The sequence below is a fragment of the Alligator mississippiensis genome, chromosome 11 (genome assembly GCF_030867095.1).
Source record: "Alligator mississippiensis isolate rAllMis1 chromosome 11, rAllMis1, whole genome shotgun sequence".
In the NCBI taxonomy this organism is placed as follows: domain Eukaryota; kingdom Metazoa; phylum Chordata; order Crocodylia; family Alligatoridae; genus Alligator; species Alligator mississippiensis.
Genome location: NC_081834.1, coordinates 31,853,385 through 31,879,976, shown reverse-complemented (window position 1 = coordinate 31,879,976; position 26,592 = coordinate 31,853,385). Strand labels below are relative to the sequence as shown.

At 41.3% G+C, this 26,592-nt stretch overlaps 1 protein-coding gene across 1 annotated transcript in view; it reads left to right on the top strand.

The window, feature by feature from the left end:
- Nucleotides 1-20,995, top strand: part of RAB8B (RAB8B, member RAS oncogene family) — a 40,323-nt gene extending 19,328 nt beyond the window's left edge. The window contains exons 2-8 of the mRNA XM_014597363.3: nt 4,962-5,022; nt 6,526-6,586; nt 10,742-10,819; nt 11,965-12,054; nt 14,166-14,231; nt 14,972-15,022; nt 17,119-20,995. Of these exons, the coding sequence (XP_014452849.1) occupies nt 4,962-5,022; nt 6,526-6,586; nt 10,742-10,819; nt 11,965-12,054; nt 14,166-14,231; nt 14,972-15,022; nt 17,119-17,211 (500 nt within the window). The 3' untranslated portion in view covers nt 17,212-20,995. The remainder of the gene's footprint in view (nt 1-4,961; nt 5,023-6,525; nt 6,587-10,741; nt 10,820-11,964; nt 12,055-14,165; nt 14,232-14,971; nt 15,023-17,118) is intronic.
- The last annotated feature ends 5,597 nt before the right edge of the window (nt 20,996-26,592 follow it).

The window sequence follows — 26,592 nt, the reverse complement described above, 5'->3', positions numbered from 1 at the left end:
CCCACTGCACTACAGAATTTTCTTGAGGCTAGTTTATAGCTTGGAGTGGTTTGTTTGTTTTTGTTCTGGAACTTCTGGGGGGTTAATTACTTGGGAGCTGCATGCCCCTAAAGGTTTGTTAGCCATGGACTGAGGAGGCAAAAAAATGTTTTATAAATATTGGTATGGCACCTCTTTAAATTGGATTGTGCAGCATGTCTGATCTGTGGCTGGCCTTTGGCAATCCCCACGCTCAACTTAAAGTTGCATCGGCTTGGGGCAGCCCCAAGTCTAAAAACAGCACATGTAGCTGGACTGCACATGGGTGTTGAAAAGCCAAAGACACAAGGAAGCAGGACTGGGTAGACCCTCCCTGACCCCAGATCCCCCATCTCCAGCTTTTGGATGTCCACATGCAGCATTAGTATGTAACTTTCAGACCAAGGTCCCCTTTGTCTATTCTGACACTCAATTGAGCATCAGGATCAGGCTGCCCTTGCATCTGGAACAAAACCAACCTCAGCCAGGTAGAGTCCTGGCCTCAAGTCATGCAGTTGGGATCTGAGGAATTTTATACCCCATCCCAAACATTGCACTTCCCACTGTGCGTATGTGGCATGGGAGAGGCCAGGGTGTTTGGAATGGGGCATAAAATTCCTCAGGTCCTGTTGTTTTAATGTTTGCCAAGGACCTAAAAACCTCTGTGTGAGTGAAAGGGAAATGGCTCATAGCCCAGTATCAACCAATTAAATGCTGTAGAATTGCCATTTCATATGCAGTACTTTGAGTTAACTTGGTAACCAAAGCATTGCACATGCCTAGCCATGCAGTAAAATTCAGCAGGAAGTGGTAGCGTATGTCATTTGACTTGTACTACAAATGGGTGCTGCTCACCGCTTCCTGTTACTGAAGTGAAGAAACAAAACTTCGGGACTAGTCCTGTTTAGCTTCTACAAGGCTGCAACCACTTACTTTATTATAATCTTGTACTTAACGGAAACAGGTTTATCCCCAGTAGTGCTTCCTGACTTGGCTCTTCCACTCCTTTACTTTGAATGAACATAAACTTATATGTGGCTGCTTTTTCAACAGTTTGTGTCAGCTTGCACAGAACAATTTTGCGTGAAGAATCAATGATTTTTGAACAAGCCAAACTATGGTGGTTGTACCTTTTTGTGGTGCCTGGGGAAAGCCTAACAATAAACGCAGCCAGCATGTACTCAAAGCGTGGAGTCATGCACATATCGTTATGTATATGAACAGGCTATGCAACCAACTGATTTCCTCCGGGGACCTTCCCAGGAGGGACCTTCTTATTTGGAGCTTATGCTGACATGTTGCAGTTCAGTCTTAATTTCATTGGGTTATGATGCAACCATCTTCAAACCACATGAGTCTCAGAACGCTTTTCACTTGATATGCTTATTCTAATGAACGTGAAGGCTGAGAGCTGAGGGAACTTTAAACTCTCTGACTCAAATTGCAGTTCTTATAATACAGATTTTTAGGAGTAGCTCTTGCATTGTGCTTTTATAAGCTTAAATTCCAGCATCTGAAGTATTATACTTTGAAAGACGAGTTTCCTTTTTGTTGCTTTTTATTGATATTTCCATGCATGTGTGTTTGCTTTTAAGGGGTATAGGTTGTAGCTGTGTTGGTCTAAGACAGGGTTCTTTGTGTGAATCTGATATCTTTTATTAGACCAACTTAAATAGTTGGAAAAAAATGTTAAGCAAGCTTTAGGGTTTAAAAACCCTTCGTTAGGCTGAGAGAGTCTCTTTAGTTGGTGTGTGCTCTTCCTGGATTCAATGAATAGTAAAGAAGCCAGAGGCTGAGCTGGTATGCATGCAAGATGGGCAGTCGGTAAAGATGTGAATTGAGGTGTCAGTGGGTGAGATGGACTGGGTGCGGGGGGGGGGGGGGGCAGAATGAATGTAGTAGTTAAATAGCGGAGAGGTACCTGGGGAGTCGGATGTCAGGCAGCTTATAATGTGTCATAAATCCAATGTCTACATTTAGTCTACAAAAAAAAAAATCATATCCTTTTCTTGTTATAAATGCTTTACTAGTAAACTGGACAGTCTGGTTATATGACCTTAAACAATGATAGACACTTTACATTGAGCATACATAGAATATTAAGAGGAAATATAGGGAATAGGATTATTGGTAGTTGTGTGTTTTTTGTTTTGTTTGGTCTTCCTCCTCACTTCGCCCTGCCCCCTCCCCGCCCCCCCCCCATTTTGGATATTTGGCAAACCTGCAAGTATTGGGACTCCTTGGGCCCTCAAGTTCCTGAACTAGCAGAAAAGAAGTGCATGAACAGGCACTTATGATTTGGGGTTGAGTGATTTGGAGCTAAAGTCATAACATTTTAAAGTAATTGGCAAAAGTTTAGGTAGTATTAAAATACTCATGTGATTGTTGTAGTGACAACATGTGTTCTCGCCAACAAATATTGTCTATGCTACATGTACTCATTTATCACACTCTAATGTTTACAGCTGAATATATTTTGATTCAATAAAAATTCCCAGCTTCCCAAGTTAGGGTAAAGTTGAAGTAATTGCAAGTTTCTATAATGATGTGTCGTTTTAAGGCTGTTACCAAATAACAATCCAAAACAATTATTTCCTTTGCTTCCTGTTTTGTTTGGGTTTTTTATCTGTGTTTAAACACTTGACAGTAGAGACCAGATAGTTTCCAGTTATGGCTAATGGAGGAAAAATGGCAACTGTTCAGTATAAGAGAGAGGAAAAGACTTATTTAAACTGACCATAGCCAAATGAACTATTTTAAGGTGGAAGAGGGATGTGGGCTATCATAAGGCTTAAAGGGGCATGACCTGGTGGGTGGGTACTTTATCTCTTTTGTGAGCAACTGGATCAACCCAAGGCAGTGATTCTTAACCAGGATGCCATGGCACTGTGGGGTGCCTTGAGATCTTTTCAAGGGTGCTGTGGGATGCCACACAGTGTTATTAAGATGGTTTATAAATGTGATTTACAAGATAAACCCAGAGATTTCAAATAGAAACCCATAGTTGTGGTCTTTTAGTGTTCGCAACAGAAAAATGGCAATTTTTCTGTAGGCAAAAAACCCCCAACAAGAACCTAAAGAGCTGGTGTTTTTCCAAGAATTGTTTTAAGTCTATCCAGGGATCTCTTGAGTCTGGTAAGGCTGAGAACCACTGCTGTGAGGTTTTAAGGTAGACATCCTTGAGCATCAGATGTGAACACGTGACATGTTTGCTAGTAAGTAAATTGACTTACTTCTCTGGTAAGTGGAGCAGAGACATGGTACACAACTTTACACTGATGTAAGTCACTTCACTGTGCGGTAGAGTATGTTGCCTTCTCCCCCTGACCCCCCCCCCCCCCCCCCCAAATTTACTGGTTATTGGGTCTGCTTCCTAGCTATCTTAATCTTTAGGCTAGTGTTTGCTCAGTGTAAACCCTAGTGTCCAGATGTTGTAATAGTGCCAACTACAGGCAGCTACCTCAAGTGAGTAAAATCCATTGTGAATTACTCTAATAAGCAAGAATTTCTGAACCAACTAGCAATTTGGGCACCCTAGCATTGGGCGTGCAACAGTTATTAGTCTGCCTAACTCAGAATTATTGATCTTTGCTTACATTTTCAAACTTATGCTTTTCTATGGCACTGAAAATGCCATGAAATGGCAGTGCATGACAATGCATGATGAACAGATCCAAGGGGGTGATACTTCCCCTCTATCAGGTGCTGGTCAGACCGCAGTTGGAATACTGCGTTCAATTTTGGGTGCCACACTTCAAGAGAGATGTGGATAACCTGGAGAGGGTCCAGAGAAGGGCCACTCATATGATTAGGGGCTTGCAGACCAAGCCCTTTGAGGAGAGACTGGGGCACCTGGACCTCCTCAGCCTCCGCAAGAGAAGGTTGAGAGGCGACCTTGTGGCTGCCTATAAGTTCATCACGGGGGCACAGAAGGGAATTGGTGAGGCTTTACTCACCAAGGTGCCCCCAGGGGTTACAAGAAATAATGGCCACAAGCTAGCAGAGAGCAGATTTAGACTAGACGTTAGGAAGAACTTCTTCACAGTTAGTGGCCCAGGTCTGGAATGGGCTCCCAAGGGAGGTGGTGCTCTCCCCTACCCTGGGGGTCTTCAAGAGGAGGTTAGATAGGCATCTAGCTGGGGTCATCTAGACCCAGCACTCTTTCCTGCCTATGCAGGGGGTCGGACTCGATCTATTGAGGTCCCTTCCGACCCTAGCATCTATGAATCTATGAAGAAATTACTGTTAATTTTATCTGTAGCATGCAAAAGCTTTTATAAACTACTGTTTTACAGAACTAATTGATTACACTAAATTGGGATGTGACAGGGAATAGCATTTTTTTTTCTCTAGCTTTTACAGGTTTGTAGATCTATTATTGAAAAAAATATTTTTCTGCTCCTAAGTTGATGGGTTAAATAATAGAAAATGTCTGTCTTGGTGACTTTATATTATCAGTGGCTTTAACGTGCACTTGATTTACTTCAGTAAATCTTGTCTACTGACCAGTCTATGTAACACCTTGGGTTACATTATGCTCACCTATTCAGTTGAACGTGAGAGGCAATAGGGAGGCTGGCCACAATTTCAGGAAACTGGTCACCCAGATTAGTGGCCATATCATTCAAATAAAGTGTTTTGGGATTGTATCCTTGTCTGATATACTCGAGCATAGTAGCATGGTTCCTGTTGCATCAGCCTCTGGTTTATTCTCCATGGTGTCTAAACAGTCAGGGTACTGACTTGGGCACAGTCAAATCTTTGTGCATTTGCACCACTCTATAGTGATCTGAAGTGACAGTTGCAAAATACCTGTTTAATCTTTTGTCTAACACAATCTTGTTTAATCTTTTGTTTTTGTTTTTTTGAAATGTCCAGAACAAACTTGATCCTGTTTCCTTTGCCTTTGTTGCTAAACTAAACCTATCTTTTTCTCTCCCAAGGAATTGACTTCAAAATCAGAACAATAGAACTAGATGGAAAGAAAATCAAGCTACAGATATGGTGAGTGTTTCAAAATAGTGTAAACAGAATTAAGTCCTTTAATTGGTGTTGGTTTGAATTAACACATGGATAGCACATTGAATTCATGTAGCGGAGTGACTTTAATAATAGCAAGGCTATACAGTGTCTGGCAAATGCTGGTTCATTAGCTATTTCACTGAATCATAGAAAATTAAGGTTAGAAGGCACCTTAGGAGATAATCTAGTCCGACCCCCTGCTCAAAGCAGGACCATCCCCAACTAGATCATCCCAGGGCTTTGTATAGCTGGGTCTTAAAAACCTCCAAGGACAGAGATTCCACAACCTCTCTAGGTAACCTGCAAGTATTTGCCAACGTCTTTTGAGTAGAAGGGTTCTGTGCTCTTCATACTTAACACATGTTGGCTGTAATGCTGCTGGTAAAATGAGATGTTGGGGAAAATATTTTAATTACTTTTTAGACAAGAGAAATACTAATTGCATCAGATCAGGCTAAGCAATTAAATTTTCTGTCTTTTTTTTTTAAGTCAGATTTGACATGGAGATGTTTTGTGGGGGCTTTTTTTATTTTTAATGAATTGATGCCCAGCCAGACTACTTGTAAATGGGTAGCGGGGTTTGCCAATACTCCTTTGGTTTGAGGAGTGGAAGGACTGATGTCAGTTGGTGTCTGTCTGCTGCTATCAGAGGGAATAGTCTGGTTGCCTCAACCTGATAGTCCTCAAACACAAGCCACAAAATAGCATACATTCATGTATAAAACTTAGGGTTCTTAATTTGCTTTGGTTGATGTGTGATGAAAGGCTCTTGAATGAAAAACTTTTACAAGTCTGAATCACTATGGCTGAGTGAGTAAACCTTGTGCCTGACTTTTTTTTTTCCTGTTATTTTTGAACCTCCAGTGTTCAGTGCTCTCTGCATGTAGTTGACATTCATAGTCTTCTGGTCCTCACACAGTTGCGTATCATGAAGCACAATTTAAGAGTATAGCTGTCCCTGATACAAAGTTGATGGTTCTTAGCCAAATCAGTGAGAGTATGTTGTACAGGAAAATTGCTTTAGAGTGTTGAGTTTCTCTTTCCTTTTGCAAGCATACTATGCTTTTGTTCAATACTATGCTCTTGTTCACAATCTCTTTACTTGGTACCTATCATAAAAAGGTCACATTGACTGAGACTGTAACTGTTTACTCATAGGTTTGAGATGATATGCCATTTCCTCATGTTATAATGGTTATCGATACTTTTTTGAGATCGGAAGTTTCTCCGTAAAACTTGTAAATTATGTTATTCCTAATATCCTGGAGTACAAAATACTCTTTACTTTTGGGGTGGGAGGGGTGATGGTTTGGGGAGGGGGGGGGGGTAAAGTTGTTTTTTGTAAGTTTTTTTTAAAACTTGTTTTAATTATTTGTAGTTTAAAATAGTTAAACTAACAAGTGATTTTGTTTCTTGTTTTTGTTCTCTTCCCCTCTGCTTTCTCTCCCCCCCCCCCCCCCCCCCCCCCCCCTTCCCAAATTCTAGGGATACAGCAGGTCAGGAAAGGTTCCGTACAATTACAACGGCATACTACCGAGGAGCCATGGTGAGTGTTTAAGGGATTTTCCTCTTTATAATGCAATGAACTTTATTTATTTGTTTCTTTGTTTTTGGTAGAGCATTATGACTTATAAAGCAGGGAACTAAGTTTCTTCAAGCTCATTACTATTAAGTGATGTCCTGCTCTTACATTTAAACTAAGCTCCTTTTGTTCCATCTCTGTTCAGTTTCTGCAGGTGTAATAGGTGTAACTTCAAGCTATGGGTGCATATAGGCTGTTTATGGATGTAGGGGGACACCCCCCCCCCCCCCCCCCCAGTTTCAGCTCAGCATGCCTCTGCTCTAAGTGTAGTGCTTGCCCAGAAGATGCATTGTGTTAGTTTGACCTGACTTGCCCAACAACTATATAGATCAGGTGCTGCAGTGAGGCTTTTTGGAGCTTTTATCTAATAACTGATTCAGTCAGTTTTAGATAAAAGCTCCAAAAAGCCCTGCTAAAGTGCCCAGTCTATATAAGTATTGGGCAAGCTAGGTCAAACTAACATGCTTCCTCTTCCAGTAAAGCACTGTGTTATTTGGTTTTTAGTTTGGCTGTTGTTTCTTTTGTTTGTTTTTCTCTTTTTTTTTTTTTTTTAACCTCCCATGTTAGAGGTGCACCAATACATTGATCCATATCATATTGGCACCGATTTAAAAAGAAGATTGACCTTATCAGCAATTGGCTCTTTTGGCTGATGTGGCCAATAATGTCACTGATAAATGCTGCATTCATACACAGCTGCAGCACAGCATGCAGGCAGTCAGGAGCGCAGCCTGGCAGCTTGGAGTGTGGCATCCAGCTGGCAAGTCTGTTTGTGGGGTGGGGAGAAAAGGGGTAGGGGGAAGGAAGGGGCATGGGAGTGAGGCAGACCAAGGCTCCTGCAGTAAGGGAGGGAGTGGGGCTTGGGCAGGTGCTGCGCAGCTGGGGACAGAGCTGTGACTTGTCTGCAGGTTACGGGAAGGGTGGGGGGCAGCTCCCACCACTGCATGCACCCCCACAGGGGGTGGGGGCACATGCCCCTCAGATCTGTGTGGCGTGAGGGCAGGCTGCCGCTGTGGGCTGAGGCCAGGGGCTCTTCCTGGCTGGGCCAGGGCTGTTCTTGAGCTGGGCAGGGGTGACCCTGGGAAGGGGGACTACAAGGTGGGCTACAGCCACCCCAAAATTTGCCATAGCCCCCTCCATTGCAATGCTGCTGCTGCCCACCCTTGCCCCACACAGATCTGGGGTGCACACAGCCCCATGTCTTCTTGGGGTGCATGTATTGGCAGGAGCCCACTCCTCCCTGGACGAGCTGTGTCTCAGTCCTCTGCCCCAACACCAGCCCCACTCCCTCCCTCACTTGGGGCCTCGGTCTGCAACCCCCCCTTTCTTTCCCTCTTCCCCCACAACAGACTTACGAGCTGGATGCTGCTCTACGAGCTGCTGGGCTGCATGTTGGCAATTGGATCGGTATCATCCGATATGGCTTGTTAAAAATTGGCCATTGGTATTGGCCCAAAAAATCTCTATCTGTGCACCCCTACTCCATTTCTGTAAGTGCCCTATGTACAGTCAATATTTTCATGTTATCATGTTGCAGCAGAATTGGTGACCTACAAATCTGTTAACATTAAAAGTAGTCTATTCTGAATAAGGCTACCTCTTTTAGCTCCAACTAACCATAACAATCGCACTTTACTTTATACATGAGGTTGACCTATAATCAAGCCCCCTACAGTCTTGACTTTTATACTTGCAATACTTTTCTGCATGCAGTAAGTACTAAATCAGTTTTCTGTGCAGTTTTATTTCAGTATTTTGTGGTGCACTTAATTGTTTGGATTCTTTACTCTGGGGTTTTGTAATGGCATTAGCAGTTCAGGTCATGGTCTCTGTAGTTATTGTATTGGAGGGTGGAGGAAGCTGTTTGTGGAAGAGGGGGTGTATCTGTATTCAGACTTGACCTACAGTTGGAGCTATTCAGTAGGTTTAATTAAATCTCTGTGCTTGCTGCCTTTTACCACCTTCATCAGGCTGAGAATTTGGCAGCTAAACCCAAACAGGATGTGATGTGTAAGCTGCCTCTGTTAGGGTACAGACACATTTGCACAAATGTAGCTTGTATTTTACAATGGTGTAAAAGAGAGAATTATAGACAAATGATATATAGCCCTATGCAGATATAGGCCACTCTCTACTGTTGTTTTTAACCCTGTAGCAAAGCAGCTGAAGTCATGCTTTGGGGAGGGTGGGGTGTTCCAAGTCTAGTCCATTTCAACGACTACTGCAGCCAGAGGCTGGTCCGGTATGCATACAAGACAGGTAGTCCAGACCTGTCCCATTGTGTGGGGCTCTAGCTCCTACTCCTGGCTGTCTTCTACCTGGGTACTTCTCCACTACTCATCCCCCTTCTCTCACCCTCTTCCCCCCCCCCCCCCCCCAGCCTCTCTCACCCATTGACTCCTCAGTCTACATTTTCACTGACTACCTGTCTTGTATGCATACCAGCCCAGCCTCTGGCTTCTTTACTTTTCATTCCACCCAGGAAGAGCACACACCAACTGCTGAAACTTCCTTAGCCTGACAAAGGGTTTTTTGAACCTGAAAGCTTGCTTAATAATTGTTTTCCAACTATTTAAGTTGGTCTAATAAAAGATATCAGATTCACCCAAAGAACCTTGTCTGCCTATGTCCTTAGACCAACATGGCTACAACCTACACACCCCTGTAACATTACATGTTTGATTTTTTTTTTTAAGTATATCTATTTTTATCTATAACTTGTTAAAATGATAACTTCTGAAAGATTCTGTGGGGCCCTTGACAGCTTACCAAAACTCTAAGTTGCCCTCCAGCTGAAATTGCCTGCCCCTGGACTATTGTGTGCATCTTTTAATTTTGTACCTGCTCCCCCACCATCTAGTGGTCCATTGCTGTAATAGCAGCTTGCCCTCTGCCACCAGGACAAGCTGGTTGTCTGTCTACTTTGCTTCCTGCTGTAACTTACCTTGGTATGCAAAAATGATGCAAGTTACATTGGTGTAACCTTCAAGTTTCTGTACCTGTAGTCAGCCCTTTGATTCTAAACAGTTCCTTACAGACAGGTATTGGTTGCTAAAGCTACTTACATTGATCACAATGGCAAGATTTGGAAATTTGAGGTGGTTGTGCTTTGGTTAACTTCAAATTGTCTATTAGATAACTACTTCTAACTACTTGTTATCACTTAGAATGCACAGCTAATTCTTGCTGTATTCAACTTTGCTACCTATCCATAGCAGAAATGTAGCCAAATGAATTCATAGCCTTGGGAATATAGGTGGCTCTTTGGGGAAGAGGGGGAATAGTGATAGTTTAAAAAAAATCTTTCAAGCTGACTTTAGGGGCTGGAAAAGGATTAGGTGTGAGCTGCTATTATGTTGTTGTGAATGCGCATGTGCATATATGTGGAACAGCATGTACATGAACATCTTTGCAGAACAGCAGAAGTTGCCTGGGAAACATTTAGCATCATTTGTTGTAAAACCTCATTTGTCCCAGACAAGTGAAATCTTACAGGGCTGTTGTTTATTCTGTATTGCATTGTGTGCACTGAAGTATTTGTTTGAAAAATAGCCTGCTTAGCCCAATATTCAGTTTTATTCTAGAAAGACAGATTGCTGGCTGTTGTTCTAATAGCAAAACATTTTAATACTAGATGACCTCATGAGGTCACTTCCAGCCCTACTTTTCCTTTGATCCTATAAACTCTTATTGACTATGGTTTAATCCAGGGGCAAGCAATTATTTCAGGCAGAGGGCCACTTACTGAGTTTTGGCAAGCCATCAAGGGTTGCATGACAGGCAGCCAGGGGCAGATAAATATTAATTTTCTAAATTTTTGGGGGGCCCTCCAAGTGGATAGAATGGCCTGGTGGGCCTCATCTGGCCTGTGGGCTGCATTTTGCCCACCCCTGATTTAATCTGTTACATGTTTATTAATATGTAGTTATTTATTCTGTTAAAGCGCTAGGTGATAATAGAAGTGGTATAACTATAGATATTCCTATACACTTTTGAACTGAGAAAGATGTTCACGTGAAACTTCCAGAAAGCACACAAGAGTATATGTGGCTTATTGGATGTTTAGCAATTTAATCAAACTGATAAAGGTTAGCTTTGCTAATTGCCTTTTTTCCTTAGGGAATTATGCTGGTGTATGACATCACAAATGAGAAATCTTTTGACAACATTAAAAACTGGATAAGAAATATTGAAGAGGTAGGTGTGTTCTGGGGGTGGCATTGGATCTCTCAATAGTTTATAGATAATTAGCTTTAAAGCAATCTTTCTTAAAAGTAGTACAACTTGTGTGGCCAGCTGAAACTGAGCACTGACCAGAACAGTAGTCTTTACAGAAGCTAGTTTGTCTGCCTTTCCAGCTCAGGGTAAACTAGAAGTCTAGACATGAAAGTTTAATTTGAAAGCAGGTATTTAAATGATTTTGGAATTGTTTGCTTCAAATTTAATTTCCATTGCTGTTCCTTTTTGCTTTGGGTTATAAAGAGTCAAGCTTCTGCTGATATTACATCAGACTTGTCATTAGCAACCCAGGACTAGTAAAGTTTACAACTCTGGATCTTTGTTCTACCTGTTGACTCACTGGACAACCTGTGGCCATTCTGGAGGCTGCTAAACAGATCAAACTAGGAAAACTTGCATGTCTTACAAATGTTGGTGCCCTAAGCACTTAAAGAGTCTTGGATGAATCTTTTTTTCAGAAACTTTTCTTTTCCTAGTAATGACATTTAGATTAGAACATTTACTTAAAATGAAACAGTAATATATAGAATACCATATTTATCCAAATCCAAGATGACTTAAAACTACTCCACAATAATTATTATTTTCTATATAAAATCTAAACTTATTAAATTAATTGCCCCCTTCCCCACCTTGCTGTGGCAGGGAAAGCAACAGGAGTGGGTGAGGGGCCAGATCCCTGCTCTTTGTTTTGCCTTCACCTGTGCCTGCCCCCCCCCCCCTTCTGCTCACCCCCTCTTGTCTTGTCTTCTGTTGCAGTTCTGTTCTTCCATCTCTAGAGCAGCCAGTAGCGGCACAGCCCCAGCCCACAGTGTGGTCTTGGCCCAGCCTGGGAGAAGTAGTGGCAGCTTCTAGCCAGGCAGGGCCAGGGCTGGAGGGGTTATAGCAGAAGAGGAAGTGCAGGGGAGGCTTGCACTTAAATCCAGGATGGGGGTTTTCCTGCTGTGTGCCCCTCCACACCCCTGCTAAGGGGCGGGGGAGGGAGAGGAGACATGGCATTTCATCTCAGATTTGAGTAAATATGGTCGTTTCTGACAAGTAAAGCATTTATGTGGGTTTTTAGCAATTGTGCTATGTTTACAAGAGCTTATTTTTTCCTTCAGCATGCATCTTCAGATGTAGAAAGAATGATCCTGGGTAACAAATGTGATATGAATGAGAAGAGACAAGTCTCAAAAGAAAAAGGAGAGAAGGTAAAATTTGGTTGTGGCTTTGGTGGGGGTTGGAGATAAATCTTACTACTGGTCCTGAATTCTTTCTGTTTCTTTGCTTTCCAGCAACCTGAAAAATATTATTCTTTAAACTTCCATATTTTGGAACATGATAGGATCTCAAGCTTTTTGTGGTACTTACATTGAAATCATTTCAGCCTGAATATTGTCTAGAGCAAGATAATCTAAACAATGTTGGGAACGAGTTTTAACACCTGTGGGTGGAAGAATTAAGTCATCCTCCTAAATGTATTATTGGAGCATACTCTGAATTATTCCTGTCCTTGTAATAGGGAGTCTTGGTTTTAATTGGCCTCACTAAGGTTGAAGTAATTACCTTGGCTGTTCCTTAATGGTAAGATTTTAGTTGCATATATTAAAACACTGTGAATGCAATTGAAGTGTTATGGTTGACTGTCAGTGATATTGGCAGGGGGAATAGTTGGTCAGATAATGTATAATTGCCTGTAAATGCTGTATGCTGTTCTACTTTGCCTTGATCTACTTAGGGGTTCTGCTTTGGGTGAATAGTGTTAAGGCAGTGATACTCAGTTGTCAGACTTGGGAACCACATGTAGTTCTTTGGCAAACTAAATCTACTCTACTCCAGGCTTGTTGGACCTGGACTTTATTGGTGCCTAGTTAGCACTGCCCAATTAATGGCTATCTCCTAGTCCAGTTCCAAATGAGGTGGGGTTTTTTTGCACCCACCTGGTTAACAAGCTGCCTGAGTGTATCTGTGCTGCTCTGACAACCTGGCAATTGATTTATACTTTGACTAACTAAGGAGATCCCACACAGAATTAAAGCTCACGAATCCAACAGTTTTGTTGTTTTTTTTTAATTAAAACAGACAAGTAACAATTAAGCACAGGCAATGCAAATAACAACTTCAACAAGTATTAACCTTTACTGGAAAACCTGATAACCTTTATTACACCAAGAGTAAAACTTTTTATTAAGCACAGGATATCTGCTGCCTTAGATAGCAACACATGTTGGATCACGCCCAGAACTATATGTTTGCGGCTTACCTTCAGCTTTTAGAAAAGGGAGGAGGGAGAGAATGGCGGATGAGGGCTGCTGCTTAAGTGCAATGCATATCGTGGTAACCAGTCTTGGCCACTCTCACAGGAGATGAACAGTGGTGGGAGTAAATGGAGCCTTAGGAGTCACCGTTCGCTGGGGGTGATAGCCAATTCTACAGCGGCCTCACTGTTGAGGGTATGCTCTGCCCGCTGAACCTCCGTGGTCACAGTGCAGGCTAATGTGCAACACCACACAATGATCACCCACACCAATGCACCAACACACCACAAGACTACTTCCACTTTGTCTGTCTCTCTGTCTCCAAATACACACTAACAGGCCCACGCTCCTGCTTGCCCTTGCCCAGTGTCACTCTCGCAGCAGACAGACCCACTCATGCCGAGCCCTGTCCAAACATACCCTTATGTAATAAAGGTGCTCACAGTTCTCTTGGGCTCTGCACACGGTACTTCTTTTGCACTGGGCACTCTCATCAGAGTCCTTTAGGTGTTCTGCAGGCAGTAGGTCAGACAAGGTTCACCTTCTGACCTACTCAGGGGCTGAAGGATATTACCATGGGCTTAGGCTCAATCTTTGGCCTAACGAGCTAAATTGTGACACATGCTCCAGTTGAAAATAGAACTATGGTACATTGGTTACAGTGATAGTAAAAGATAGCACATGTGTTTTGTAGTATTCATGACTGTAGGAACTGCAGGATCTCAATTCAAGAGCGCTGTGTAACTTGCTACTTCACTGTCTGAGTAATACTGAATTAATGTTTATATGGTTGGTTTTTAAGTAGCAGCTGTTTGAATTTCTGTGCCATGCTATGGGTTGTTTTTCATTAAATGTTACACAGCTATTCAGGAACGTTTACCTTCTGTGGGGGTACATATATGTGCTTTCTTGTCAAATTTTTTGGTTTGGTGTCTAAAGCCCAAGACCTTGGCTGTCATGTTAATGGAGTGACTGCCACTGCTCCATTAATTTACCTAAGATACTTAGTCATGTTGCAGTTTTTACTTACAAATATTGAAAACCTTTTCACGTATGTCTTCCAGTTAGCAATTGATTATGGAATCAAATTTTTGGAGACAAGTGCAAAATCCAGCATAAATGTGGAAGAGGTAAGAGATATTGGCATCCTATTTATGAGTCTCTAACTTCAAAATTACTGTTGCAAAGTAATCGTGTTGTATAATATTTGAGTCCTGGGCTTGACCTGATGCATACCTTTGTACTTACACCTATACTCCTCTCCCTTCCTGTGCTGCCAATTTTATTCCAATTTAATTGTTGTAGGATCCAGCATAACACATCACATGTCTTCTGGTAATGTGGGACACTTTAAGCAGGTGTTAACAGTGACTTAACAGTGAAGACTGACTCTTAGTCACAGTGAAGAATTAGTCTGTTACTAATAACTAATAGCTGCATAGTAACAGTGTCTAGCCACCTCAGTTGCAAGAGCTTTGGAACAGTGACCCCATGCAATACTCATCAGCACTGGAGGCCAGATGTTGGGACTCCACAGGCTGGGTATGGTCCACGAGCCATATCTTTGACTGTGGTCTAGTGTAACAAGCCTCTGGGTTGTGCTGCAACAAAATAGTGCTCTCTCTCCTAAAATTAAGTTTACAGGCTACTTCTGAATGTCTTGTACAGATAGATGAGATGAAGTCTGCCCAATGCCAGCAGAAGGATGGGAGAATGCTGATTTAAATGTTTTTTGGTTACTAAATATTCATATTACAATAAGACAAAATACTTCTAATTTTAAATGCGTTATTTTCTAGTTAATTGGTACTTGAAGTGTTTTATGAGGAGTGACACCTTATAGTTAATGTAACCTTTTATTTGGTTTCAGGCATTCTTTACACTTGCACGGGATATTATGACAAAGCTCAACAGAAAAATGGTTTGTACCTCTAAACGTTATGTAAAAATAAAATGTTTTGTGATCCATAGTACTGCAAAGCTTTTCAAGGTTCAGGCTTAGAATTTGTCCAGTAATCTTGCATGCAACTGCAAGTAGCTGAATGTATCAGTTTTTGCATAAATCTGTGAGCACAGAGTTTGGTAGGTGTTACTCCTATCATGGTTCATTTTTGGAGACCTATTAGAGCTGCAGTAAAATCCACTTTTGTAGGTGCACATTCCAGCTGTCTTTATCAGACTTCCTGTTAGGTTTTAGGAACAGAAAACTGGCTTCTGCCCACTTGTGCTTCATAGCTTGTGGCTACTCTTACGTTCTACAAATTCTACAGGCTAAATTAAGGATTCCTGTGAATCTTACTTCACCATAGTGTCACCTTCAGAAAGCTCTAAATTGAATAGCTGGTTTGGCTTTAGATGCATTCCACACAGCCTTTCTAGTTGATCATGTTTGTCCACTGTAGTTGTAATGCAGGTTTATACTAAATACAACATGTAGTTGTCCAGACCAATTTTCATAATAATCCTTTAAGTTATTTTGAGAATTAGGACATGTGCATCAAGCAGTCTTATCTTCTATCACCACATGTCCGCAGTATGGAGCTAGTTTTTAAAAAAACGGCATTTTTTTTCTTGGACGGTGTTGTACTGCAGTGTCTGACACCTCTTCCTTTTGGAGTAGGAGTACCTACTTCAGCCTGAGAGAGGTTTTGCAAAGCCATGTACACCTGACAATAAGATAGTGAAACTAAACTTGTGTAGGCTTAAAAGCAGAGGCTGCAGTTTGCTTTATTGAGCCTTGAATTTGAGGGTTGGGATGGAGCCTGCATTTAATTGATAGGAATTGGTTGCCCCTGTTTACAAGTGGAACACAGAACAGTAATTAAGTTTTATTAACTACTGCTTCAAAATGTTTGTACAAGTGTCCTTTTAATAAACAATTGGGTTGACAAAGAAAATTGTTATTGGTGGATAAAGAACAGGATCCAGTTAGGAGGGTTGAATTCAAATTTAGGATTTAATACGAGCCATTTAAAAAAAAAAAGTATGTAGTTTAAAAAAAAAAAACCAAACAAATCTTGTGTTAGTAACCCTGTTTGACTGCAGTTGATGGTTTTACACTCCGATGGTCTTAACTGTACTCTGGGCCTCACCCCCACCAGAGTTATTCTTATCAGTCCTACTCCCCATGTTCTGGCACGGATCCTCCAAAAAGCCTACCTGTGCTCCATCACTGTTATAGTCAGCTGACAGGACTCAGCAGCAGCACATACCTGGGGTGATTGGGTCTACATAGCACTGAGAATGCTCTTGGCAGGGTTCTGTGCTTCCTCTTAAGACACCAGAGGGTGCTGTCATACCTTGCTTGTCTTGTACTACACTTAGCTTCTTTCTGACTAGGCAGCTTCAGTCAGCTCTGACTGCTTAGTTTTTACAGATGGCTCAGTTTTGTTTTGTTTTTCTTGGGAAGGGGGGAGGGGGTTGTTTTACTTCCACGGACAGGAGTTTTTAGCTTGAATTTTTACTGACTCCATAAATGTACAGACAGTTGGCAAGCCTGAGAGGTTCAGGCTAGGCACAGCCTATTTTATTTGTTAGACGCATTTGACCAAATCACTTACGTCTTTTAAGCCATTCACCAAGGGTGGATCTCGAAACACCCCTCAGCTTGTCTTAACACCGATACCTCCTTGCCACCTTTTTGAAATAACTGTCTTGTCATGGATTATTCTGTGCTTTTGTGCTCTCTGTTTTGAACAGTACATATAGCTGTACATGGATAGTCAAAATCCTTTAAAGTGCTGTATGCTTCATAAAGCTTTGTGATGCAGCCCTTACATAGTTGTTTGTTCTTGAGAATAGTATTTTTAGGTAAATGTGATAATTTGAACTGTCCCCTCCTCTTCTCTCTCTTCCTTCCCCCCTCCCCATTAGAACTTTTTTTCTAGTAAAACTGCCTCTAATTAAAGTAATCAATCATTTACCGTGTGGGTGAAATTAGGAAAGGTGAGGATACTGAAATTATTTCTCCACCACCCCTCATAGCATGGCTATTAACTACATATTGCTTTTTTTCAGAATGACAATAGTTCATCAGGCGCAGGTGGACCAGTAAAAATAACTGAAAATCGATCAAAGAAGAGCAGCTTCTTTCGATGCACGCTACTTTGATGAACTTCTAATGATAGACTGCAGCACACTTAGAACCTTTTCTGCTTCTTTGAAAGCACAGGGTCACAGCCTCAAAAAAAAAAAATACCACCAAGCTGCTGCTGAGAGCTCCATTGAACGCAGACTGCACTAAACAAAATACCAAGTGGATTTTGCTCATTTAGCCTATTGACCTGCCAGGCTCCTCTTTCTCAAATGTGGAAGCAGTGAAGTGGAGACACAAATGCAGGAGTTTCTCTTTTCTTCATTATGTTCTGTTTGTATTGCCTGTTGCAAAAGCTGCTAATTTCTTTTAACTTTGCACATCCATATTAGCCTTTTTTTGCCTGTTATAGCACAATCTTACACTTATTTGCACAGTTTGTCTTATAAGTAAAATTCTTAACAGATTTGTGCATTTTTTTTACACATTTCTTGTAAATAGAAAAAAGGAGGTATCCATGACACACTCCTATGTGCACATGCCTGTTGTCATTATTGATGAGGTGATGGGGGGTTATTAAACCAATTGGCATTTAGGCACTTGATTCAGTTTGTGTTTCACAGATGCACAAGTCTGTTCGTACAGAAGCTACTGCTTCTACATACTAAATACAGGATGTTGCTTTTTAAAATTATTTTCAACAAACACTCTTCTAGGTTTAAAATCTTCAATATAACCACAGATGAGTTCCCTGTATATTGCTTAAGTGGCTTTCTGGGAATCCACTCTCCAGTGTGTAAAATGAAACTTAATGGTGACTTCCCACTGTGATTTTAAAGATATTCCTTTCATGCTTGAAAACCTTAACAGCAAAGTCATACACAAGTTGGCCTTTTGCATAGTTGCTTCTGCTATCAGCAAGGAATGTGACACAGTAAGGCTGATTGTAGTATCTGGTCATACTGAATACGTGAAGCCCTTTTCATTCTGCTTAGGCACTTATAAAAGTTCAGCAGAAATTAGTATAGTGCGAGGTTTTTTTTTTTTTATGAGTGTTAGAAACAAGTTGAAATTTAGTTGCCTTTCTCATCCAACTAATATTCTGCAACCAGGCTATTCTACCACTCTTATCTCTTGATGAGTAAATAAAATAGGTGCTTAAGTCTTTTCTGTTGATGTGCCAAACTTGGATCAGTGTAAGCTTTAACTACAAACTTGAGTGTCCAGCATTTCGGTTAGAAAAGGTAGATGTATTCTCATTGGCAAACTGCTGATTTTTCTGATGTGCTTTTTTGTCATGGTAAAGAGTGGTTAAACAGTGACTTGGTTGTTATCACAGACAACTCTGCTTCAATTTAGGGTGTTGCATGTCAAATTTTCCTTTCTGGGTCTCAATTTTTTAAAACTAATTTAATGGGCCACAGGTATTAAATCTAAAAGACTTCTAGCATCCTGGATAAGCCTGAGAAACTTCAATAAAGGTCACTTTGATCACTCAGAATTTAAGTGGTTTTCCACCAGTCTCCACTTCATGTCAAAAGTAGTCTTCTAATTAGATTTGACTTCTGATCTGCTGGTTTTCCTGCCCTTTAGTTTTTTTGTAACACTTCTTTTGATGTGGCAGGAAAAGCTCAATAAAAAAACAAAAAAAGCAACCCTAACTTGTGTGGCCTATGCTTAGCACTTTTGGGGGAGAATAGAGAGGAGAAGGATGTGCTAAAGCAATCCAGTTTTCTATATGTTAAGTGTTTTCTAAGCAGTAAGTGTTATGACACCTATTATGAATGTTGTTAATTTTCAGAAATTTACCTCTGACTTAATTTGGTGTCCATAATACTTTGATTTGTATCTCAGGGTTGTCTGCAAACCAAAACTGATGTTCTGTTGTTAGCAGCTTTTACAGAATGCTTTTCTTATTTTTTTTCTGCCATCTTTCTGCTTGGTTCTGTGTACATGCAATATTTGTCTCCATGAACTTCCTTCTGAAAGAGCCTGTAAGCAAGAGTCTGAAGTGCTTCTTGAAGCAGCAGCAAATTGGGGTATCTGCTCTGTTGTATTAGAAAAAAAAACTTTGCTATTTTCTTACATTTAGCTATGCTAAACTGTACATAAATTTGAGGTAAGACCATAGGAAATTCACTTTATGCATGATAAAATGATGCAGTAAATACTTCACTTTACTTAATGTTCATATAAAGTTCATCTTTTTCTATTTGTAGAAGGATTTAGTGACAACTTTGTCTGTTCCCTGCTGAAACTGAATAATTCTAGTTTTATGTGAAAACGTTGTGGTCTTATGGATAAGGTGAAATACTTTTTTGCAGCAGTATTAAGTGGCTGAGTGGCTGCACTTTATCAGTGTGCTAATTTCTTGATTAATGGTCGACAGCCTTTGCATATAGTCTGAGTTGTCAGACAAGGGAAAATGTGCTGTATACTAGCATGTAAATCAAATGTATGTTTCACTGGGAACTTTTTTTTAGCTATATTTTGCTTTAGGCAAGCAGATAAATGATAAATGGTATGTTCTGCCTGGGCATCAATTACTGGGTGCTGCAGGCTTTTCTAATATCAGTATGATTGTTTTGTGCAGTCTTTGTAACTTTGCTCAAGACTATATAATCTTATTTTTGAAGGACTCGTAACTATACCTCAGTCAGCTAGCTAGTATTCTAATGACCATTAGAACAAAAGTGATGCAACTGTTAGAGATTTTACAAAACAGCAAATTCGCATCATCTTGGTTTAAAGGCTTTCATTGGGTCTTTTAAGAAGAAGCAGGCATTCCTGGATTGTGTTAGGAATTAAATATACATCTGTCAGGGTTTTCCACTCCTTCCCCCATCAAGGTCTGTGCACAGTATGTTCACTTTTTTAAATAAATGGAACTTAAACTATAGACTCAATGCTTCTCAACTCTAGCTTTCAGTCCCGTGATCAGCAAACCAAGAACAAACTGCTTAGCTTTTGTTGAGTAGTTATTAAATGTCTTGAAGTTAATTTCAGAACCACATGTGAAACATAATTCACCTTTCAAATGTGGGGGTTTCTAAGTACATGTTAAGATTTGAAAGGTCTAGGTTTTTTACAAAAGGCAGATTGACTGTTGCAAGTGTATTTCCTCCTTTAGTCTCTATGTTGGGTAAACCAAATTATCTTTCACAAGCAAAAAAAAAAAAAAAAAAAAAAGTGGGAGGAGTTGAATACATGCTCAGTAAGGAATTCTTGCTGGCTAACTACTTGAAGGATATATATAGATGGTATATAAAATGCATAATGTATTAATTCTGGAAATGCATTTGGCATCTGATTTATGCAATTGATGCTTGCGTGGTTAAAATTTAAGGACTAGCTGTAGGTATTAACTCTGCTCCTCCATTTCCTCAGCTGCTTGTGCAACATCCAATATTTTAAGTGTAACTTGCATTTCAACCTGTCAGTCAGGATTTTCAGCTTTTTTGTTTCCAGTGAATTTAAATATTTTAGTGCATTCCTATGGCCTTACACTTTTTTTTGCAAATGACACTTTTACTTGGGATTACAATTATTTTAATGCAATATAGTTACTAGAGTCCATCTAAAAAGCACGGCCCTAAGAAAATGCTTAATTTTTCAAATAGAATTGTTCTACCATGTTTGTTTTAATTTAAACACATTTTATCTCTGCTCCAAAGGTGTAATGTGAAAAGCTCCTGCAGATAAAGTGGAATTGTCATGTGTTTAACTTGTAAATCTAATCATTAATTGTGTACTGATACTGTGTTTAAAAAAAAAAAAGACAAAAAAACCCCAAAAAGGTTTTATTATTCCATGTGAACTTTTTTACAACGTGTCTCAAATAAAAATTACATAATGAAGGTATCCAGTCTTTTTTATATAATGTAACTTTATAAACAGGTGGCATTCTCACTCTGCTTCCAGCATGTATGTCTGTTTCAGAAAGATTCCAATTTAGCTCCTTCCTGGGAATACCTCTTATGAATTAGCTTGTAGATTTCCATTTTCCTTAAGTATATAGCTTGCTGCTGTGTGTGACAGTGAGGGATCCTCTTAAAAAACCCTCTTCTGAGTCCTGTTGCAGAAGAACTCAAGTTCTCCTAAGGAAACCTGGTGACCATATCTGAGAAATGGATACAGTCTCCAAAGTAAACGCTAAATGTCATTAACAAAGTAGGGATTGAAACTCCGTGTAATGGTGACAGACTAAAAATGAAAGTCCTTTTTAAAACGTAGTCTCCTATTCGAATAGAAGTACATTTGAATGACGGTAGCCAGACCAGAAGAACCAGTTTGCCCATATGGCCTGGTAATAAAGGAAAGGGCCAGTTTGTGATGGGCTGATCAGACAGGGTGCAACCAACCACTTCCAAGTGTAAAGAGACCACAAGCAAAAAGTAAGGCTGCACACAAGGAAATGGGATGATCCTACGCTACCTAAAAGTCTTTGAACAAATCCCATGGAGTTCCCAATTTTATTTATTTATTTATTTAATCTCCCTTTCCTTGTCTAGAAAATCTTTGCATTTCCTGTATAGAGTGAGTGTCACCTGCTTTAACCTATTTCATCCCTGCAAAAGTGAACTGTAAACCACTGGCTGTATGGCTGAAGTTCAGTGGGAGGGGTACATAAGCAATAAGGTTTATAGAGAGGCAATCCCTGGCTCTCGGGATGTAGGACACTTGGTTTATAAATATTCCAGTTTTCACAAAGGGATAACTGTCCAGGAAGCATGATGGAGGGGCCAAGGAAAGACTATGCCCTGGGTGTACTCTCATCAAAGGAAGCTTAAACTTGCTTTGCAGTGAGGTTGACTGAGACTTCAACTCTTTGAAGTCCTGTCAACTACACCTGTTTGGCAGTGGTTTCACATGAATTTTTGGAACTCTTTGCCACACTAGACAAGGCCTGAATCCCAACTCCTTTAACATTGGTTTAGGTGCCTCAGAAAAGATTGCATTGGTGCTTCTATTTCTCGTCTTGAGACAGACGGCTCTGGAGCCTGACATTTTCTAGCTGGCAACTTTGAGAAGTAATGTATTCATTGCAATTTGTTTAACGTTCAGGTTTTTTCAGACTACTTCACTTGTCTTTACTCTGCTAGAGTCTATGGCTAACATGCCCATCTCTCTATTTAGAGAAAAATATTACTTTCTTTTTCCAAACTTCCAGTTTGTGTGTATTGATTTAGGAATCCTCCTTCCCCCCCCACCCCCCCAAGGTGACAAGAATATTTTTAGCATGTTTCACTCTGTTCAAAGCTGTTTACAAATCCGTTCCTAGAATCTGGATCTCTTTTTTTTTTTTTTTTTTTTCTGGGCAATACACAGCAGGTATCTTTCTGTAGCTGTTAGCGCACATTTTAAATGACGGCTAGAATTTTTCAGGAGCTGTGTATGAGAACTGGAAAGCAGTGTCAGACAGCTGTCTCAACTTCACCTGCATCTACTTGTCTAAAACAGCAATACTGTATGCTCTATGGCTTATGTTCTGCATCAACAAAAAGAAGAGGCAGATGTGTCATTTGGGGGGGGGGGTTGGTTTTGTTTGTTTTGCTTGCTTGCTTTCTGCTGCTCCCCCCTGCCTTTCCCTCCTCCCCCCCCCCTTAAGGAATTTGTTTATAACACTTGAAAGTGTGAGTGTGAAGGGCTATTGTCGGAAGTTGCAGGAATGCTGCCTTGCTTTGATACCTGGAGTTGCTTTTTTGTTTTTATAAGTCCTAGGTCTTGGTCACCAACAGGAAGTCATCCTTTAGCTTAAGTAAACATTCAGCAAAGTGAGATTTAAGTTCTTCTCTCTTTCATTTATCTAATCTTTCGAGGCTAAGTTAACTTAACTTTTCTTGGTGAAAAAGATTCACAGAAGTTTAGGGCTGGAAGGGGCCCTGTGAGAGCATCGGGTCCAGCCCCCCTGCTCCAGGTAGGAGAGACAGCCAGGGTCAAATAACAAATTCATGGAAGTTTAGTGGTGGAAGATAATCCTGCCACCTTCAAATTTTAAGGTCTGGCTGAATAGTCTTTTCTCTCCAGCCCCTAGTTTTTACAGAAATCCCTTACAGCAGGGGTGCTCAGCCCCCAACCCCCAGACTTGCTCATGGAGCTGTGCCATCTGAGTCCCAGGGGCCACACGGGGCTGAACAGTTGGTGGGGGAGGAGTGGCTGTGCTCTTGCTGTCCAGTTTCTAGAGGTGTGAGAGCCGGACCCCTTGCTCCATCTGTTTGGAGATGACTGGGGCCTGATATAAGCCCCCAGGGGTGAGCTGGCGATGGTACAGGGCTCGGACCTGCAGTCTGGGACCCACAGGCACCAAGGAAGGAGCAGCACCACACTAAGTTGAGCACCACTGCCTGAGGCAGCTGGGACCTCCCCTTCCCGCGGCAAAGAGACGATTGAGCCCATGGGAATCGGCACCCGCTCGCTTCTCGCGGCCTGGCTCCCGGCCCCGCTTGTTGCGGGGCTGCCCGCCCCGGGGCCGCCTCCCTGCGGTGACCCCGCCCCGCCCCGCCCCCAGCTCCCCCCGCGCCGGCCCAGCCTACCCCTCCCCCGGCCGCCACAGCGCCTGCACCCAGCGCGGCCGCGGCCTCTGAGGCGTCTCCCTCACTAATATAAAATAGCAGTGTAAGCCCAAGAGACATTCTAGCAAAACTTTCCAAAATTAGCAGAACAGCATTTCCCCCAAAGGACATATCTTTAATGTGAGGTTTTAACACTTGGAATAGGTGTATATCTGGGGCCAGGTTATCTAGTAAACCTTAATGTTTCCTACATTCTGAGTATTTAATTTTCTACCTTTATTGTGGGGGTTTTAAAGGAGGGGGAGAGAATGTGTGTACAGGGCACGTGGGCTATGTTTTTAAAGAGGACACTAAGTTTAATCACATCTTGAAGGATTCCAAGGCAGGCTTTTCTTTTCTGACCTAGGCTAATATTTTCAGAAGCACTTAATTAATGTAGAAGCTAAAGTCCCAGGCTCCTAAGTGTGAACTGCTTGTGAAAATGAGTTGGATGCCTTTATAACGGTGGTAAGCAGCCTTTTCAGGTTGTGGGTCTGAATGACTCCACTTGGGCCAGAGTGAAGCTGCAATTAGGACCTGGCCGCTATTGCTGGGGTTTTTTTCCCCACTTTCACAGCTACTGCCACCGCTTTTTCCAGTTAAAGCCTCATGTCCATGGGCCAGATTAGATAGGTCCTTGCGGCATAGGTTGCTGCCCCCTATATAAAATACATCCATTGTTTTATTTCTGTGTGTACCTTGAGCTAAATTCTTATTAGACATTTAATCCATTTCCGAATTAATATACAATGCAATTTGGATTTAGTTAGTGTTTGTGCAGGGCATTGAAAATGTAATAATAATTTTAAAAGTAAGTGATAATTATTGTTAGTTTATAGTCTTACAAAACTTTTGTCTCCCAATCTGTCGGATTAACTTTCCAACTGTTGTTAAACACCTTCGGTAGGTTATTTTATGTTTATTATTTTAATTGTGTTCTCCATAGTTTTCTGTCTGTAACTGTCCTGACATAGCTTATGTCTCTTTAAGTTGTTTTCTTGTTTCACATACAAGTTCAAGAATAAGATCTAACCAGTTTGAAGTAGTCAAAATAAAAAAAGTAGATTTCAAAGGCATTAAAATATCTTTTTAAATATAATGTTTATTTCAGAAAAGCTAAAGAGGGCTTAATGGGCATAAACCAGGAAGAAACCATACCCATCTCAATCAGACAGCTGTCCTATGGTAAATTGAAATTTAATCCAACCCATTTAATATGTACCTTAGATGTCAAGCTGAACAAAACAGTCTCTAAATTGTTATAACTAGAAAGACTAATTTTGGGGAGCTAACTATTTTTGTGCTGCTCATTTTTGTTTTGTATAGTCTTAACATCAATAGACACCTAAGTTTATTTTATACGTTTTCAGTTTATGAAAAACTAAAGGTGCCCAGTGGGTTTGGGCCCTGTGCACCTTGATCCAGTCTCATAGCGGTTGGATCCTGCAGGCAGACACAACACGAGCAGGATGTGGAGCCTGGGGCAGATCAGCCTACGTGGGGCCCCGTGGCCCCAGATGCAAGGAAGCTGGCAGCACATTCAGCAGCAGGGGAGGGGAGGGAGTGCCAAACAACCAGATACGAACCTGGCGGCAGCGCGGAGTCGCTGCGCCACTCCGCCTGGTTCTGTGGAGCACCCCAAAGCGCAGGGCCTGGGGTGGTCACCCCAATTCGCACCCCGCCTAGGGACGGCCCTGCCTGCAGGCACCTGAATCTGGCCTCATACTGCTCAGATCTGGCCCTGTCCCCTCTTGGTTATGTTCACCCAAATTGGGCCTTATCCCACCCCAGATTTGTGTACCCGGTATGGCATGCCAGGTCAGGCTGTCCAGCCCACCAGGCTCCCCATGGGTACAACAATTTGGCAGTGGGGGAGCAGCAATTCATGCTGCCACTATTCCCCCAATGTCAAACATTCAGACCTGTGAAGAGTCATGCAGTTCAGATGATGCAGCTTTACTAGCTGGGGGTTGAACACTCCTGTTGTATAGTATTCACTGGCCTGTTCCTTCAGGATTTTTCACTTTTTTGTGTCTCATTTTATTACTTCCTTGTAACTGGATATGCCTTCCATTCTGAATATGAGGCGAAACTAAGTAAACTACATGATTTTTTAATTAAGTTCTGTAGATATTTGGCTTCACATGCAGATACACTAACTAGGATCTTAACTAAATAATTCCTCTGCTTATGTGAAAATTCCAACCTTTAATGATTGCAGAACAGCAGGCCAAGAACAAGATAGATTTCTGAAAAGTGTTTGTTTTTATAAGAGTGTAGGTTGTAGCCATGTTAGTCTAAGGACATAGGCAGACAAGGTTCTTTGGGTGAATCTGATATCTTTTATTAGACCAACTTAAATAGCTGGAAAACAATTATTAAGCAAGCTTTTGGGTTCAAAAACCCTTCGTCAGGCTAAGGAAGTTTCAGCAGTTGGTGTGTGCTCTTCCTGGATGGAATGAAAAGTAAAGAAGTCAGAGGCTGGGCTGGTATGCATGCAAGACAGGTAGTCAGTGAAAATGTAGATTGAGGAGTCAATGGGTGAGAGACAGGCTGGGGGGTGGGGGTGGAGAGAAGGGGGATGAAAGTGGAGAAATACCCGGGGAGTCAGATGTCAGACAGGTTATAATGTGTCTCAAATCCAATGTCTATATTTAGTCCATGATTTTTAGTATCCAGGAGGTTTTTATAAGTATTGTCAGTGAGCTTTGCTTGCTGGTGTTTTCAGAGAGCTTGGTAAGGTAATTCTTGCTTTTACTGGCTGAGCAACAAGTAGTCTTCTAAAGGAGATATTTCATCTCAGATTCGAATAAGAAATGAAAGGGCCATATTTGAGGTCAGATTCCTTAAACATATTCTCACTGTTGTGCTTTTAGCTCTAATAGAGGAAAAATAACTATTTTCTGT